The sequence below is a fragment of the Hyperolius riggenbachi genome, chromosome 12 (genome assembly GCF_040937935.1).
Source record: "Hyperolius riggenbachi isolate aHypRig1 chromosome 12, aHypRig1.pri, whole genome shotgun sequence".
NCBI classification, from domain to species: Eukaryota; Metazoa; Chordata; class Amphibia; order Anura; family Hyperoliidae; genus Hyperolius; species Hyperolius riggenbachi.
This window is the reverse complement of record NC_090657.1, coordinates 108,316,636-108,332,854: the sequence shown is the minus strand read 5'-3', so window position 1 is coordinate 108,332,854 and position 16,219 is coordinate 108,316,636. Positions and strand designations below refer to the sequence as shown.

General features: G+C 45.7%; 1 protein-coding gene across 27 annotated transcripts in view; it reads left to right on the top strand.

Moving 5' to 3' along the window:
* Window positions 1-16,219, top strand: part of SRCIN1 (SRC kinase signaling inhibitor 1) — a 1,481,450-nt gene that overhangs the window by 1,306,825 nt on the left and 158,406 nt on the right. For all 27 annotated transcript variants that reach the window (XM_068262488.1, XM_068262500.1, XM_068262499.1 and 24 more), the window contains 3 exons: window positions 1,484-1,781; window positions 13,906-14,146; window positions 15,256-15,410. In XM_068262488.1, the coding sequence (XP_068118589.1) occupies window positions 1,484-1,781; window positions 13,906-14,146; window positions 15,256-15,410 (694 nt within the window). The remainder of the gene's footprint in view (window positions 1-1,483; window positions 1,782-13,905; window positions 14,147-15,255; window positions 15,411-16,219) is intronic.

Here is a 16,219-nt window from a genome sequence, read left to right as displayed (position 1 = left end):
TGTATATATATATATATATACACTTTTCCTTTTGCTTCTTTTAAAGAGGCGCCATAACAACATATAGTAGAATGCAGTAAATTATTCAGGATATCAATTTTATATAATGTTTTTGGTTTCAACATCAAACGCTTCCTATAGCTGTATATTGTATGTAATCCCGTCCTCCCAGTAATGCTTAGCCTAGGCTGATTAGATATGCAGAATTATCACCACCCGAGCATTCTGGGAGACCAGGTATATTTTGTACTGGCTTTGGAATTTTCAGAAACAAACATTCTGCAGAGATCACCTGCCAGTACTAAAGATGTCACCACCAGAGATAAATTTCATAGTATAAATCAGGGAGAGGAAACATTTTACAATGGGCAAACACTGACTAAATAATTTATAAAGTAACATTGTAAAATATAAGTCATTGTATTTGTTATGTTATTTTCACTACAGTTGCTCTTTAAATGTTTCAGAAAGTACTCTCTGCAAAAACCTATACAAAAATGCCAGCCAGTCTCTCTGCTCAAGTGCACAATATTCTGGCAGCTGCACTGTGGCATAGCCACTCAATGAGTGCTTTTGAAAATAAAAGAAATCCTAGGAATTTCTCATGAGGTGATTATATCTACTCTGTGTAACAGCTACATGAGAAGAAAAAAAAATGTATAGTGCATTTACTCTGAGACAAATGTACATCTCTTTTAAAGAGGAACTTTATCGAAAAGGGAAAAAAAATAAATCAATACATTGCAAAGTAAGACATTAAATTAAAAAACAGAAGAGAGATCAAACAATAATTGATATTCGCCATATAATTTGTTCATGTTGTTTGATTCACAACGAGCCTTCACGTCATCATCTTTACTACTGGCAGACGTGAAGAAAACTAGACCGCACCAGTTGCCATTATTTGTAAACACACCCACTAACATTGTGATAGGCTAAAAGGTTGTTTTTTTATAGATATACATATGCACAGAGGAAGAGACTGGTTGCTTAGCAGTTGGAAACAACTGCTATTTCCCACAATGCAACAAGGTTCACAGACAGGTAACAGTCAGGACCTAGGTCCTGACATCACACTGTAGGAGGGGTTTCACCACAATATCAGCCATACAGACCTCCATGATGATCTATTTGAGAAAAAGTAAAGATTTGTCATGAGAAAGGTGGTATCAGCTACTGATTGGGATGAAGTTCAATCCTTGGTTACAGTTCCTTCTTAAATGTTACAGTTTTTTGCTAAAGTGCCCCTTTAACAACTTGAAACCTCGGTGGGGCTAGCATAGCCTACTTCTGTATGAATTGCAAGCTGATGTTCTTGAAAGCTAAGCACACGGCCATTCCCCATATTCCTGATTACTTTCATAAATAGCAGCTTTTAGGCCTCGTCCTTCTTTGTGTTGTATGCTCCTGCATTGTGTCCCTAGAGCAGTGTTTTCCTTCTGTCCTCTTCCACCTTTCTGATTTGTCTTCTTCCATTATCCAGACAAGTAGATGAAGGAGTGTGGAGCGCACCAGAGAACCTTAACAATCCTTCCCCCAAGCAAACAGCCACCGATGGAGAGATTTCTAAAAGCACAGAGTATGAACTTCCCTGCAGCCCCTTGACTAACTTCTCACAGACAAATGAGTCTCAGCTGAACAAATGGGAGGCCGTGTGTCACACTGACGCTGCCTCTCTTACCTCTAATCCTACCCGCGGAGAAATGGTGACTGTGAAGACCCAGACTGTGCCAGAAACACAAAATAAGAGAGTCGGGGGAGAAAAATCTGTGTCCGTTGAGGTGAGAACTACTATTAGCGTTTGCAATTGTAATGATTAAAGCGGGAAAAAAACTCTCTACATGATAAATGAAAAGAAGAACATTACAGTAAATGTAAGCGTGAACAAAGGCGCCAGCAGGATAAAAGGTTCTAAAAGGCCTAAAATCCCTCAGGAGGTGGACTTGCCTCCTTGAAGCAGACAAGATACCGTCAGTTTTATGACGACAGGGTTATTAATATACTCCAAAACAAACAATGCAACGCGTTTCACGGGTATGTTCCCGCTTCCTCAGGCAATAAACAGATAGGAATACACAGTATAGTCTCAAGGTCACGAATAGCGCCTCTTGGGCTCTCGGTATTTCTTTTGTCTTTAACTTTGCAGTAAAGTCTGACTGTGATTGCCTGATGCCGGATACCTGTTCTGAGAAGTCAAGCAACCAAACTAAAATTAACATTTCTGCAGCTGCTTTGCTGCGTTCTCTGTGCATGGCTCCGATACATCACATGACCTGATGCGGGTCAGGTGACATGCCGTGGAACCATATGAGAATGCAACTGGGAGCTGTAGGAGTGAAGAAGAGCAGCACCCAGAGGATTTGTAAGGCTGGTTTCACACTGTAAGCTGGTGGTGGTGATGCCAAAATCAGGCCTTCATGGAACACCTCATTTGTACATGGTGTTCCCTGTCTGGCAATCGGCCAAGCAGAAAGTGACTTTCGATCACTGCCTGCTTCGGGTATGCCGAAGTGCACGGAAACGAATTGTAAAAAATACGCTTCCGTGCAAGCGAGCCGCGACACCAACTTTAAAAAAAAAAACTGTGTCGCCTTAGACTAATATGACTTCTGTGGGAAGTATGAACTTCCCCATAGGGTTATATTAGGCTGCGGTAGCAGTGCGGCAATTTGCCACAACGAGCCAGCATGAAAGGGCCCTCAGTCATTTGCACTGCGCACCACTCTGCAAGCCAAAAAAGGAACACCCCCATTCTTTCCTTTCAGGCATGCCAGTTAGTTAAGACTGTTGGATGCCTGTGTTCTGGTTAACCAGGACTATACTGTGTTTGGCATCCTCACAATGAATGTAATGTACCTGTAACATAGTTTACTACGCCCGAAGTCTGGCACCATGGTAAATACTTTTCTTTTCTCTATAATCGTCCTGGGGGACTGTCCATCTTGAGCTCACTTCTGTATGAAAAAAGCAATTGCTCAAAACAAAACAAAAATCACAATCGCTCAAAAAATTGCAATTCCTCAAAAAACAACAACTTCTTTCTTGGCTTCGGAAATAGGGGACTGCAGGTTCAACAGGTCCATTCTCGTGACTGTTTAATAATTATTTATTGGGGGGCAATGATTTATATACGGTTTAATCCTGCTTTAAAGGGAATGTATAAGATTGTTTTCTATTTGTGTTGCTGTATACAGTATTTATTAGGTTTAGTAGTAAAAATAATAAACATAGAAGGTACTAAGAGCTCCACCTGCTGGTCTTACTAGTACAGTACGCACAAGAGAGGGCCAGATTACAGCCTTGCTATCTAATGCTGGGAGTAAACGACTCGATTTTGAACCATTAACCACTTCCCGGCCGCCTAACGCACAGAGGCGGCCGGGAAGTGGAGCCCTTAAGGACCGGCTCACCCACAGAGGCGGCGGTCCATTTAAGGGCATGGGCGGAGCGATCGCGTCATCCGTGACGCGATCCTCCGCCGGCGCCTGTCACCGCTCGCTCGCCGCAACATCCCGCCGGCTATACGGAAGTGCCGGCGGGATGTTAACCCCGCGATCGCCGCATACAAAGTGTATAATACACTTTGTAATGTTTACAAAGTGTATTATACAGGCTGCCTCCTGCCCTGGTGATCCCAGTGTCCGAGGGACCACCAGGGCAGGCTGCTGCCACCCTAGTCTGCACCCAAGCACACTGATTTCTCCCCCCCCTGCCCCAGATCGCCCACAGCACCCATCAGACCCCCCCCTGCCCACCCCCCAGACCCCTGTTTGCACCCAATCACCCCCCTAATCACCCATCAATCACTCCCTGTCACTATCTGTCAACGCTATTTTTTTTTTTATCCCCCCCCCCTGCTCCCTGCCCCCTCCTGATCACCCCCCACCCCTCAGATTCTCCCCAGACCCCCCCCCCCAGACCACCCACCCCTGTTTACTGTATGCATCTATCCCCCTGATCACCTGTCAATCACCCGTCAATCACCCCCTGTCACTGCCACCCATCAATCAGCCCCTAACCTGCCCCTTGCGGGCAATCTGATCACCCCCCCCCCACACCAATAGATCGCCCACAGATCCGACATCAGATCACCTCCCAAATCCATTGTTTACATCTATTCTCTCCTCTAAACACCCACTAATTACCCATCAATCACCCCCTATCACCACCTGTCACTGTTACCTATCAGATCAGACCCTAATCTGCCCCTTGCGGGCACCCAATCACCCGCCTACACGCTCAGATTGCCCTCAGACCCCCCCTTATCAATTCGCCAGTGCATTAATTACATCTGTTCTTCCCTGTAATAACCCACTGATCACCTGTCAATCACCTGCCAATCACCTATCACCCATCAATCACCCCCTGTCACCCCCTGTCACTGCCACCCATCAATCAGCCCCTAACCAGCCCCTTGCGGGCAATCTGATCACCCACCCACACCATTAGATCGCCCGCAAACCCGCCGTCAGATTACCTCCCAAATGTATCGTTTACATCTGTTATCTTCTCTAAACACCCACTAATTACCCATCAATCACCCATCAATCACCCCCTATCACCACCTGTCACTGTTACCCATCAGATCAGACCCTAATCTGCCCCTTGCGGGCACCCAATCGCCCGCCTACACACTCAGATTGCCCTCAGACCCTCCCTTATCAATTCGCCAGTGCAATATTTACATCTGTTCTCCCCTGTAATAACCCACTGATTACCTGTCAATCACCTATCAATCACCCATCAATTACCCCCTGTCACTGCCACCCATCAATCACCCCCTGTCACTGCCACCCATCAATCACCCGCTGTCACTGCCACCCATCAATCAGCCCCTAACCTGCCCCTTGCGGGCAAACTGATCACCCACCCACACCAATAGATCGCCCGCAGATCCGACATCAGATCACCACCCAAGCGCAGTGTTTCCATCTATTCTCTACCCTAAACACCCACTAATTACCCATCAATCACCCCCTGTCACTGCTACCTATCAGATTAGACCCTTATCTGCCCCTAGGGCACTCAATCACCCGCCCACACCCTCAGAATGCCCTCAGACCCCAGCCCTGATCACCTCGCCAGTGCATTGCTTGCATCTATTCCCCCCTCTAATCACACCTTGAGACACCCATCAATCACCTCCTGTCACCCCCTAGCACACCTACCCATCAGATCAGGCCCCAATTTGCCCCGTGTGGGCTCCTGATCACTCGGCCAAACCCTCAGACCCCCTTCCGATCACCTCCCCAGTGCATTGATTGCATCTATTTTCCCCTCTAACCACCCCCTGAGACACCCATCAATCACCTCCTGTCACCCCCCTAGCACTCCTATCCATCAGATCAGGCCCAATACAACCTGTCATCTAAAAGGCCACCCTGCTTATGACCGGTTCCACAAAATTCGCCCCCTCATAGACCACCTGTCATCAAAATTTGCAGATGCTTATACCCCTGAACAGTCATTTTGAGACATTTGGTTTCCAGACTACTCACGGTTTTGGGCCTGTAAAATGCCAGGGCGGTATAGGAACCCCACAAGTGACCCCATTTTAGAAAAAAAAAGACACCCCAAGGTATTCTGTTAGGTGTATGACGAGTTCATAGAAGATTTTATTTTTTGTCAAAAGTTAGCGGAAATTAATTTTTATTGGTTTTTTTTCACAAAGTGTCATTTTTCACTAACTTGTGACAAAAAATAAAATCTTCTATGAACTCGCCATACACCTAACGGAATACCTTGGGGTGTCTTCTTTCTAAAATGGGGTCACTTGTGGGGTTCCTATACTGCCCTGGCATTTTAGGGGCCCTAAACCGCGAGGAGTAGTCTAGAAAACAAATGCTTCAAAATGACCTGTGAATAGGACGTTGGGCCCCTTAGCGCACCTAGGCTGCAAAAAAGTGTCACACATGTGGTACCGCCGTACTCAGGAAAAGTAGTATAATGTGTTTTGGGGTGTATTTTTACACATACCCATGCTGGGTGGGAGAAATTTCTATGTAAATGGACAATTGTGTGTAAAAAAATCAAACAATTGTCATTTACAGAGATATTTCTCCCACTTAGCATGGGTATGTGTAAAAATACACCCCAAAACGCATTATACTACTTCTCCTGAGTACAGCGGTACCACATGTGTGGCACTTTTTTACACCCTAAGTACGCTAAGGGGCCCAAAGTCCAATGAGTACCTTTAGGATTTCACAGGTCATTTTGCGACATTTGGTTTCAAGACTACTCCTCACGGTTTAGGGCCCCTAAAATGCCAGGGCAGTATAGGAACCCCACAAATGACCCCATTTTAGAAAGAAGACACCCCAAGGTATTCCGTTAGGAGTATGGTGAGTTCATAGAAGTTTTTATTTTTTGTCACAAGTTAGCGGAAAATGACACTTTGTGAAAAAAAACTATTAAAATCAATTTCCGCTAACTTGTGACAAAAAAATAAAAACTTCTATGAACTCACCATACTCCTAACGGAATACCTTGGGGTGTCTTCTTTCTAAAATGGGGTCATTAGTGGGGTTCCTATACTGCCCTGGCATTTTAGGGGCCCTAAACCGTGAGGAGTAGTCTTGAAACAAAAATGACCTGTGAAATCCTAAAGGTACTCATTGGACTTTATGCCCCTTAGTGCAGTTAGGGTGCAAAAAAGTGCCACACATGTGGTATCGCCGTACTCGGGAGAAGTAGTACAATGTGTTTTGGGGTGTATTTTTACACATACCCATGCTGGGTGGGAGAAATACCTCTGTAAATGACAATCTTTTGATTTTTTTTACACACAATTGTCCATTTACAGAGGTATTTCTCCCACCCAGCATGGGTATGTGTAAAAATACACCTCAAAACACATTGTACTACTTCTCCCGAGTATGGCGATACCACGTGTGGCACTTTTTTGCACCCTAACTGCGCTAAAGGGCCCAAAGTCCAATGAGTACCTTTAGGATTTCACAGGTCATTTTGAGAAATTTCGTTTCAAGACTACTCCTCACGGTTTAGGGCCCCTAAAATGCCAGGGCAGTATAGGAACCCCACAAATGACCCCATTTTAGAAAGAAGACACCCCAAGGTATTCCGTTAGGAGTATGGTGAGTTCATAGAAGATTTTATTTTTTGTCAAAAGTTAGCGGAAATTGATTTTAATTGTGTTTTTTCACAAAGTGTCATTTTCCGCTAACTTGTGACAAAAAATAAAATCTTCTATGAACTCGCCATACTACTAACGGAATACCTTGGGGTGTCTTCTTTCTAAAATGGGGTCATTTGTGGGGTTCCTATACTGCCCTGGCATTTTAGGGGCCCTAAACCGTGAGGAGTAGTCTTGAAACGAAATTTCTCAAAATGACCTGTGAAATCCTAAAGGTACTCATTGGACTTTGGGCCCTTTAGCGCAGTTAGGGTGCAAAAAAGTGCCACACATGTGGTATCGCCGTACTCAGGAGAAGTAGTATAATGTGTTTTGTGGTGTATTTTTACACATACCCATGCTGAGTGGGAGAAATATCTCTGTAAATGGACAATTGTGTGTAAAAAAAATTAACAAATTGTCATTTACAGAGATATTTCTCCCACCCAGCATGGGTATGTGTAAAAATACACCCCAAAACACATTATACTACTTCTCCTGAGTACGGCAATACCACATGTGTGGCACTTTTTTGCAGCCTAACTGCGCTAAGGGGTCCAAAGTCCAATGAGCACCTTTAGGCTTTACAGGGGTGCTTACAATTTAGCACCCCCCAAAATGTCAGGACAGTAAACACACCCCACAAATGATCCCATTTTGGAAAGTAGACCCTTCAAGGTATTCAGAGAGGGGCATGGTGAGTCCGTGGCAGATTTCATTTTTTTTTGTCGCAAGTTAGAAGAAATGGAAACTTTTTTTTTTTTTTTTTTTTCTCACAAAGTGTCATTTTCCGCTTACTTGTGACAAAAAATAATATCTTCTATGAACTCACTATGCCTCTCAGTGAATACTTTGGGATGTCTTCTTTCCAAAATGGGGTCATTTGGGGGGTATTTATACTATCCTGGAATTCTAGCCCCTCATGAAGCATGACAGGGGGTCAGAAAAGTCAGAGATGCTTGAAAATGGGAAAATTCACTTTTTGCACCATAGTTTGTAAACGCTATAACTTTTACCCAAACCAATAAATATACACTGAATGGTTTTTTTTTAATCAAAAACATGTTTGTCCACATTTTTCGCGCTGCATGTATACAGAAATTTTACTTTATTTGAAAAATGTCAGCACAGAAAGTTAAAAAAATCATTTTTTTGCCAAAATTCATGTCTTTTTTGATGAATATAATAAAAAGTAAAAATCGCAGGAGCAATCAAATAGCCCCAAAAGAAAGCTGTATTAGTGACAAGAAAAGGAGCCAAAATTCATTTAGGTGGTAGGTTGTATGAGCGAGCAATAAACCGTGAAAGCTGCAGTGGTCTGAATGGAAAAAAAGTGGCCGGTCCTTAAGGGGTAGAAAGCCCTAGGTCCTCAAGTGGTTAAGATGGCTAGATTGATAATTTCCGATCTCTGGCCCGATCGTTTCGCTGCTCGATTCAGCATAGAGGACAATGGAAAAAGATAAGAAAAACGAGCGGAAGATAAGAAAATTGCCTGGGGAAATCGAGCGTCTAAACCATCGAGCAGGAGAATTGAGTGGAAAATCGAGCCGTGTATTCCCAGCATTACATCAAGTCTGGGGAATTAATTACAGGGTACAGTTAGACACTTAGAGTGGCCAAACATCAGGCGACTTGGATGCAAATTGGATGAAAATCTGTGCCGCCAAGTGCATGCCCAACCGACATTGCTCTTAATTTCGGGATTAAAATTGGTTGCATTCTCGATCGCACATGCTGCAAGATGTTGCTCGATCAGGTGCACAGCGGTAACGGCGTGCAGTTTCCCGACAAACGTGACAGAACCCCCGACGCTGCCCCCTCTAATCCCCCTCCCCCAGTGCCCTTACTAGGAAACCACGTGGGGCGTGTGTGTATGTAGCGGAGGAATCCCGGACGCCAGCCGGGGACAAGCAGAGGCCGTCGAGAGGTAATTTTATACACTTTACACGGGGCACCAGGGGGACATTTGGGGGGCACAGTGTCGGGGTGGCAAGGCAGACGTATGTGGCGCACAAGGTCGATTCCCGAGAGATTTCATGCTGAAATTGATCGGGGATTGGCCTGTGCTGTATGGGCAGCTGAGAAATCTCTCTTATCTGATTCCATTAGAGAGAGATTTGTCTCTTGGTCGAATCTGCCTATACATCGCTAGATGTATGGCTACATTTATACACTTGCGATAATGGCTCTTAGAAATGTTCTGCTCTGTCGTGAAAGGTGGAGGGCAGCAGGAGCAAGCTTTCAGTGCTTGTGGTAGTGTAAACCATTGTATTCTGTCCATGGTTTATCAGCATGTCCAATCACTACAAGAAGTCATCAGGCACCTTTACATGTTTTGAAAAGATGCCTGAAAAGATCTTGAATGTTTGCTTTGGATAACCTAAGTTTCATTTGCAGCAGTAGAAGAGCCTCCCTCTATTTTTCTAACTTAATATTTCCTGTACATGCTGTGGAATTGCTCCAGGCTGTGCAGATATTGGGCGGGAGTATTAAATAGTATTGATAAGGTATACCAGACAACTGTTCCCAGAAACGCCATGGTGTTACGATGGAAGCATCATCGAACATGTTAAGCTAGCTATCGTTTTTTCGCTCTCTATTGCTAGGAAGTTAATTATTCCGTTTTGAAAAAACACAGCGCCTCCAAACCCAGTCCTGTGGATTAAACGATGCTTTGAAATGGAAGAAGGGGATTTACGCACATAGGGGCTCCCCTGCTAAATAAAAAATTTTTTGGGAAAGTTGGCTTGCGGACCATTATTATGTTGATCCTGAGTTGATTAGTGACCCAATTCTTTCAGGGATTGGGGTATCCAGGAGGTGCACTGTGGGTCCAGGTATGATATTAAATTGTTGGAACTTTGCTCTGATTACATGCTGATACGTTTTATACGAAATGGCTGCTGTGGATTGTTGTAATTTGGTGGAGCCTATACTTTACTCAATAAACACTGTTGATCATGTATCACTAAGTAAAAAAAAATAGTTTACGTTTTTTACTGCCAAACACTATAATTATATAAAACAATTATGCTAAGAAAGCATTATAAATTCCTTTCATTGATGCATTCAATTAAAGTAGTTAACAAGTTGTATCAGTTATTACAATTTAAGGTGCTCAATTTATGTTGCCCAATGGGGATCGGGAGCTGATCCTTGGGAGACATTGCAGGGCGGAGGCTGTGCAGACACGCGGGAGTGACGTCACATGGGGAGAGGTGGGGGAGAACAATGTCTTCTCCCATGTCTCTAACTGATCGGTCAGGAGGCATCAGCGACTTCCATACAAACACTGGATTCTTGGTAGAGGCAAGCCTAGGGTGCCGCAAGGGCAAGTGGGCAGCAGGCTGGACAGTTGCAGTTTGCAAATGCAGTATAGCAAAATCATGCAAGCGCCAGACCACTGAACTCTCCTGTCTTGCTGTTGCCTGTGGGCTGTGGAGTGTGTGTGTGCTTGGCCGTGAGCAACCAGATCTGGCTGTTCACGTGGGCAGAGTCCACTCACCAGATGTTTTACGTTTTCCCCCTCCTTCCCCTACACAGCAGTGCCACCAGTCACTCACCTCCAGCGTCCTCTTCTCCTCCGTCATCAGCCATCACTGTGCATCTGTCTCTGCAGCCAGCTTTTTGAAAAACCATTTGATTCCCCAGCAACTTGCCAGCGAGTCACATGTGGGAGACAGGTGCACAGTGGCGGCTGATGATGGAGGGGAAGAAGCAGCTTTGGCACTGAAGGCGAGTGGTGGGATGAGTGATTGGTGGCTCTACTGTGAGGGGGGAAGTATTTGGCTACCCATACTACAAAGGGAGGGAGGGTAAAACATCTGGCTAACCATACTACTAGAAGGAGAGAAGGGAGAAAACATCTGGCCACCTATACAACAAGGGGGGAATCATCTGGCCACCTATACAAGGGTAGGGAGGGGGGAAGCATCTAGCCATCATGGAGGGGAAGAAGCAGCTTTGGCACTGAAGGCGAGTGGAGGGATGAGTGATTGGTGGCTCTACTGTGAGGGGGGAAGTATTTGGCTACCTATACTACAAAGGGAGGGAGGGAAAAACATCTGGCTACCTATACTACAAGAAGGAGAGAAGGGAGGAAACATCTGGCCACCTATACTACAAGAAGGGAAACATCTGACCACCTATACTACAGGGGGTATCTGGCCATCTATACTACAAGGTGGGGGGATTATCTGGCCATCTATACTACAAGGGAAGGGAGGGGGAAGCATCTCACCCCCTATGCTACATCTGGCCACATTTACTACAGGGGGGGGGGGGAGGATCTGGCCATCTATACTACAAGGGGAGGGAGGGGGAGGCATCTGGCCCCCTATACTACAAAGAGGGAAACATCTGGCCACTTATACTACAAGAGGGGGGAAGCATCTGGCTGCCTATACTACAAGGGGGGAATCATCTGGCCACCTATACTACCAGGGAAGGGAGGGGGAAACATCTGGCCACCTATACTACAAAGGTGGGGGGGGGGATATCTGGCCATCTATACTACAAGGAGAGGGTGGGGAGGCATCTGGCCCCCTATACTACAAGTGGGGAATCATCTGGCCACCTATACTACAAGGGGAGGGAGGGGGAAGCATCTGGCCCCCTATACTACAAAGAGGGAAACATCTGGCCACCTATACTACAAGGGAAGGGAGGGGGAAGCATCTGGCTGCCTATACTACAAAGGGGGGGGGGGAATTATCTGGCCACCTATACTACCAGGGAAGGGAGGGGGGAAACATCTGGCCACCTATACTACAAGGGGGGGGGGGATATCTGGCCATTTATACTACAAGGAGAGGGAGGGGAGGCATCTGGTCACTTATAATTCAAGGGAAGGGAGGCCTCATCTGGCCACCTATACTACAAGGGGGGGGGGGGGGTGGAGTATCTTGCCACCTATACTACAACGGGGGGGGGGGGGGAGCAACTGGCCGCCTATACTGCAAGGGAGAAATCATCCGGCCCCCTATACTACAAGGAGAGGGGGAAGCATCTGACCACTTATAGAACAAGGGGAGGGAGAGGGGAATCATCTCCCCACCTATGCTACAAGGGAAGGGAGGGGGGAAGAGTCTGGCCACTTACACTATGGGGGAGGGGAGGGGGGGGCATCTGGCCACCTATACTACAAGGTATGAAGGATAAGCATCTTGCCACTTATAATACAAGAGGAAGGAGGAATCATCTGGCCACCTATACTACAAGGGGAGGGGAGGAAATATCTGAACACCTATACTACAAAGTGGGGAGGGGAAGCATCTGGCCACCTATACTGCAGGTAAGGTGCATCTGGCTACCTATACTGCAACACTGGTGACAGTTGGCTTAGGGTGGTACAAAGTACAAATCCGGACCTGTCCATGCACCTCTCAGTTCAGGTGTAGGTTAATCCTCAAGATATTTCACCATGCACCAGGATGAGGTCTTCTGCAAATGCCTGCTCTATCTCCAAAACCTTCCATTTCACCACTTCTGGTTACTGAAGCTATAAGTAGAGTTGCTCATGGAGAAGCATGTTATCCCTTTGATGAGGTGATCATTTGTAAGCCTGTGATTTGCTGTGATCACTTCCTGTTTTAGCCCACACAGGAAGCAAAAGTGACACATGATCATGACCAGCAAATCAGAGGCTACAAATCTGTCACCTGATCAAAATTGATCACATGCTTCCACATATATTTTGCTACACACTAACAACTCTAGCATTGAGAATATTACAGAATACCTAGATAGATCATGGTTACTCAGAACCACTAGGAAATTATAAGGGGCGAATAGAGACCAAAAAGGCCCTGTCTCCATTAGCATCTTATACTTTGCTAGTGGATCTTGGCCACCATACTTTCCTAGTGGTTCTTGGTCACCATGAGTTTTCTGGGTATTTCTTTGTACTGGTCCAAGCCCTATCCCATAGAGCCACATCAATTCATGCCACGCACTGATGGCGATTAGAAAGTCCGAAACAGGCTGTCTGCATGTTGGATAGATGTGGCTCTGTAAAATGTACCCTCTCCTCGAAACAAGAGGGAGATATGTGCTACCATGCACAAAAGTATACTAAGCTCACATTTGTTACTGCTAATAACATTGTAACATATGAAAGTACAAGTTAAGATGCATATTTCTTTTAACATGTGGCTATGTTATATGTATTCTAATCGTCCTATTTCTCCATAATGACTTTATTGGGTAATATAAATTTGTATAAAAACTGATACAGTAATTGTTTTTGTTACATCTAATGCTTGGCACTGGATATGGTATTAGAGACTATAAGACCTGGTTCACATTGGCACAATGGAGGTGAACTGACCCTATGTTAATAGTTTGATCCGTTCACGGATCCGTTCGGCACATTCTTAAAAATGGACTGTGAGTTTGGGGAGGCTGGGATATTTCCGGAGCGCTTGAAGCGTCGCATTAACAGCCCGCTAAAAAAAATCAAAAACTGATGGCAAATAAAAACTGATCTTTCTCATGGATCAGTTATTACATGGATCAGTATCTGATCCATGCAGCGTGAACCAGGCGTAACAATTAATATTCCTCCAGGGGGGTATTTTGGACATAAATTGAATGACTTTATAGAAGCTTTATAGTAATATCCATGCATTGTGGATATGGAAATGTTGGCATGTAGTCTGGATTGACTCTGATGATTGCTGTATCCTCACTGGACCCACTGTCTTGTATGAGACCATCTGTCTGTTATTAGCGTCTCCTGTACCTGAACACTTTATTTCCTCCCACTACAGGCAGCAGAGCGAGACTGGGAGGAGAAAAGAGCCGCACTGACTCAATACAGTGCCAAGGACATTAATCGTCTTTTGGAAGAGACCCAGGCTGAGCTTATGAAAGCTATTCCAGATTTGGACTTCGCAGCCAAGCACAAACCAACTGGAAGTTCTGCCTCTACCCCAGAGCACCGTGCCAGCAAACCACAGCCAGCTCAGAAGCTTGCTACCAAAATAGACGCCAATGGGAGGAGGGGCTCTGGTAAGGCCAATAATAGTGACCATGCACCTGATGTTTTTTTTTTTTGTTTTTTTTTTACTGAAAATAAAGCAGGCTTTATTTAGAAATACATATCAAACATTACAATTGCCGTACAAAACACAAAACAACATAAAAAGGGCAGTTGTTGGTACAAGAATTTATACATACCTGGGGCTTCTTACATCCCCTGTTGTCACAGTTCTCAGCAGAGCTGATTACCTGCCTGTGTTGATTTCCACAAACATGCACTGTTAGTGGGCCTTAAGGACAGGGTTGGGGAACACTGCTCTATAGGACCCAGAGCCTTCCCTCTCCTTAGGTGAGTATCTGTTTTGTTTTTTATTTTAACTTCATACTTGCTTTGAGGTCTGCCTGACAATTGCTAACATAGAGTATGCCATAGGCAAACGCAGGGGGTGGGGGGGGGGGGGATTACAGCTGCCCAGAATCACCCCTCAGACCAGGGCCAGTGCAGAGTCTGGGGACAGGCACAAGTTGAGACACCAGAATATCTGTGTGTGTGCAGAGCGTGGAGCAGCAACGTGTGTGCAGAGCGTGAAGCAGCAGCGTGTGTGCAGAGCGTGAAGCAGCAGCGTGTGTGCAGAGCGTGAAGCAGCAGCGTGTGTGCAGAGCGTGAAGCAGCAGCGTGTGTGCAGAGCGTGAAGCAGCAGCGTGTGTGCAGAGCGTGAAGCAGCAGCGTGTGTGCAGAGCGTGAAGCAGCAGCGTGTGTGCAGAGCGTGAAGCAGCAGCGTGTGTGCAGAGCGTGAAGCAGCAGCGTGTGTACAGAGCGTGAAGCAGCAGCGTGTGTGCAGAGCGTGAAGCAGCAGAGTGTGGAGCAGCAGCGTGTGTGCAGTTGGGGAAAAGCCTTGTGGTGGACAGAGGAGATTAGAGCGAAGTCACCATCTTGACTCAGTGCGTGCATGCTGGAGGAGATAGCCGTTATTGCCTTTTAGTGCAGTTTCTAGGCTAGCCTGGAAAAGAGCTTCCAGCATTCAAATTTTAGTGGCATTAGAATGAGTCTAATCCTGAATGTATATGTATAGCCTTTGTTGGATGTTTTGTGGCTAAAAAGCTGGAGTTGGTGATACTTTTCTTTTTGTTATTTCCAGATGAGCTGACAGTGCCCAGATACCGAACTGAAAAGCCATCAAAATCACCCCCTCCTCCTCCACCCCGCCGTAGTTTTCCCTCGTCACATGGCATAACCACAACCCGAACAGGAGAGGTGATTGTCACCAGCAAGAAGGATACCACATTCATCAAGGTGAGGATGGGGGTGGTGTTATACAAAGCATTGCTTTAGGCTGCTTTTACAGTGAGACGTTACAGGCGCACGTTAGAGCAGCCTGTAACGCAGCCCACCGCACAGCAATAAAAAATCAATGGGCTGTTCACAGTGCCCACGTTGCGTTACATTGTAACGCAGCAGGCAAAAACAAAGTGCTGCGTGCTGTGCGTTAAAAGCGGCTAAGCCGCGTTAGACTGTTTGCACATGCTCAGTAGTATTGGAGGAGGAGGTCTCCCCTCCTCCTCCGCGGCCAGGCACATGGCTATTTAATATTCACTGCACGCTGTGACGTGCAGTGTTTACTTCCTGGAGCGCCGCTCTATGCGGAGATTGGCTGGCGAGACCACGTCATGCCGCATGCGTCCAAGAGCACGCATCACGGCATCACAGGACGCATGAAGAGCCGCTTAACGATCTGACGTCCAGCTTCTACCCCACTATGCGTTGCGTTAGGTGCACGTTATGTGACCTTAACGTAGCATCTAACGCAAAGTCTTAGTGGGAAAGAAGCCTAAAGGCATGGGGAACCAGTTGAAAGGATCTGCACCATCTAAAAAAAAATAGGTATTTTATTAAAGCTCTTTAAAATATCTTAGGCAAAATTGAAGTGCGCTCCGGATCACCATTGACGCACAGCGTTTCGGATATAATCCTTCCTCAGAATGGTTCCAGTATACACTGTCATATTCACACATGCTATGCCCATTAAATACACAGGTAGAGGACCTGATAGATAACTGCAACCTGTCTCAACAATTTACATATATGCATATTCATGTCAGCAG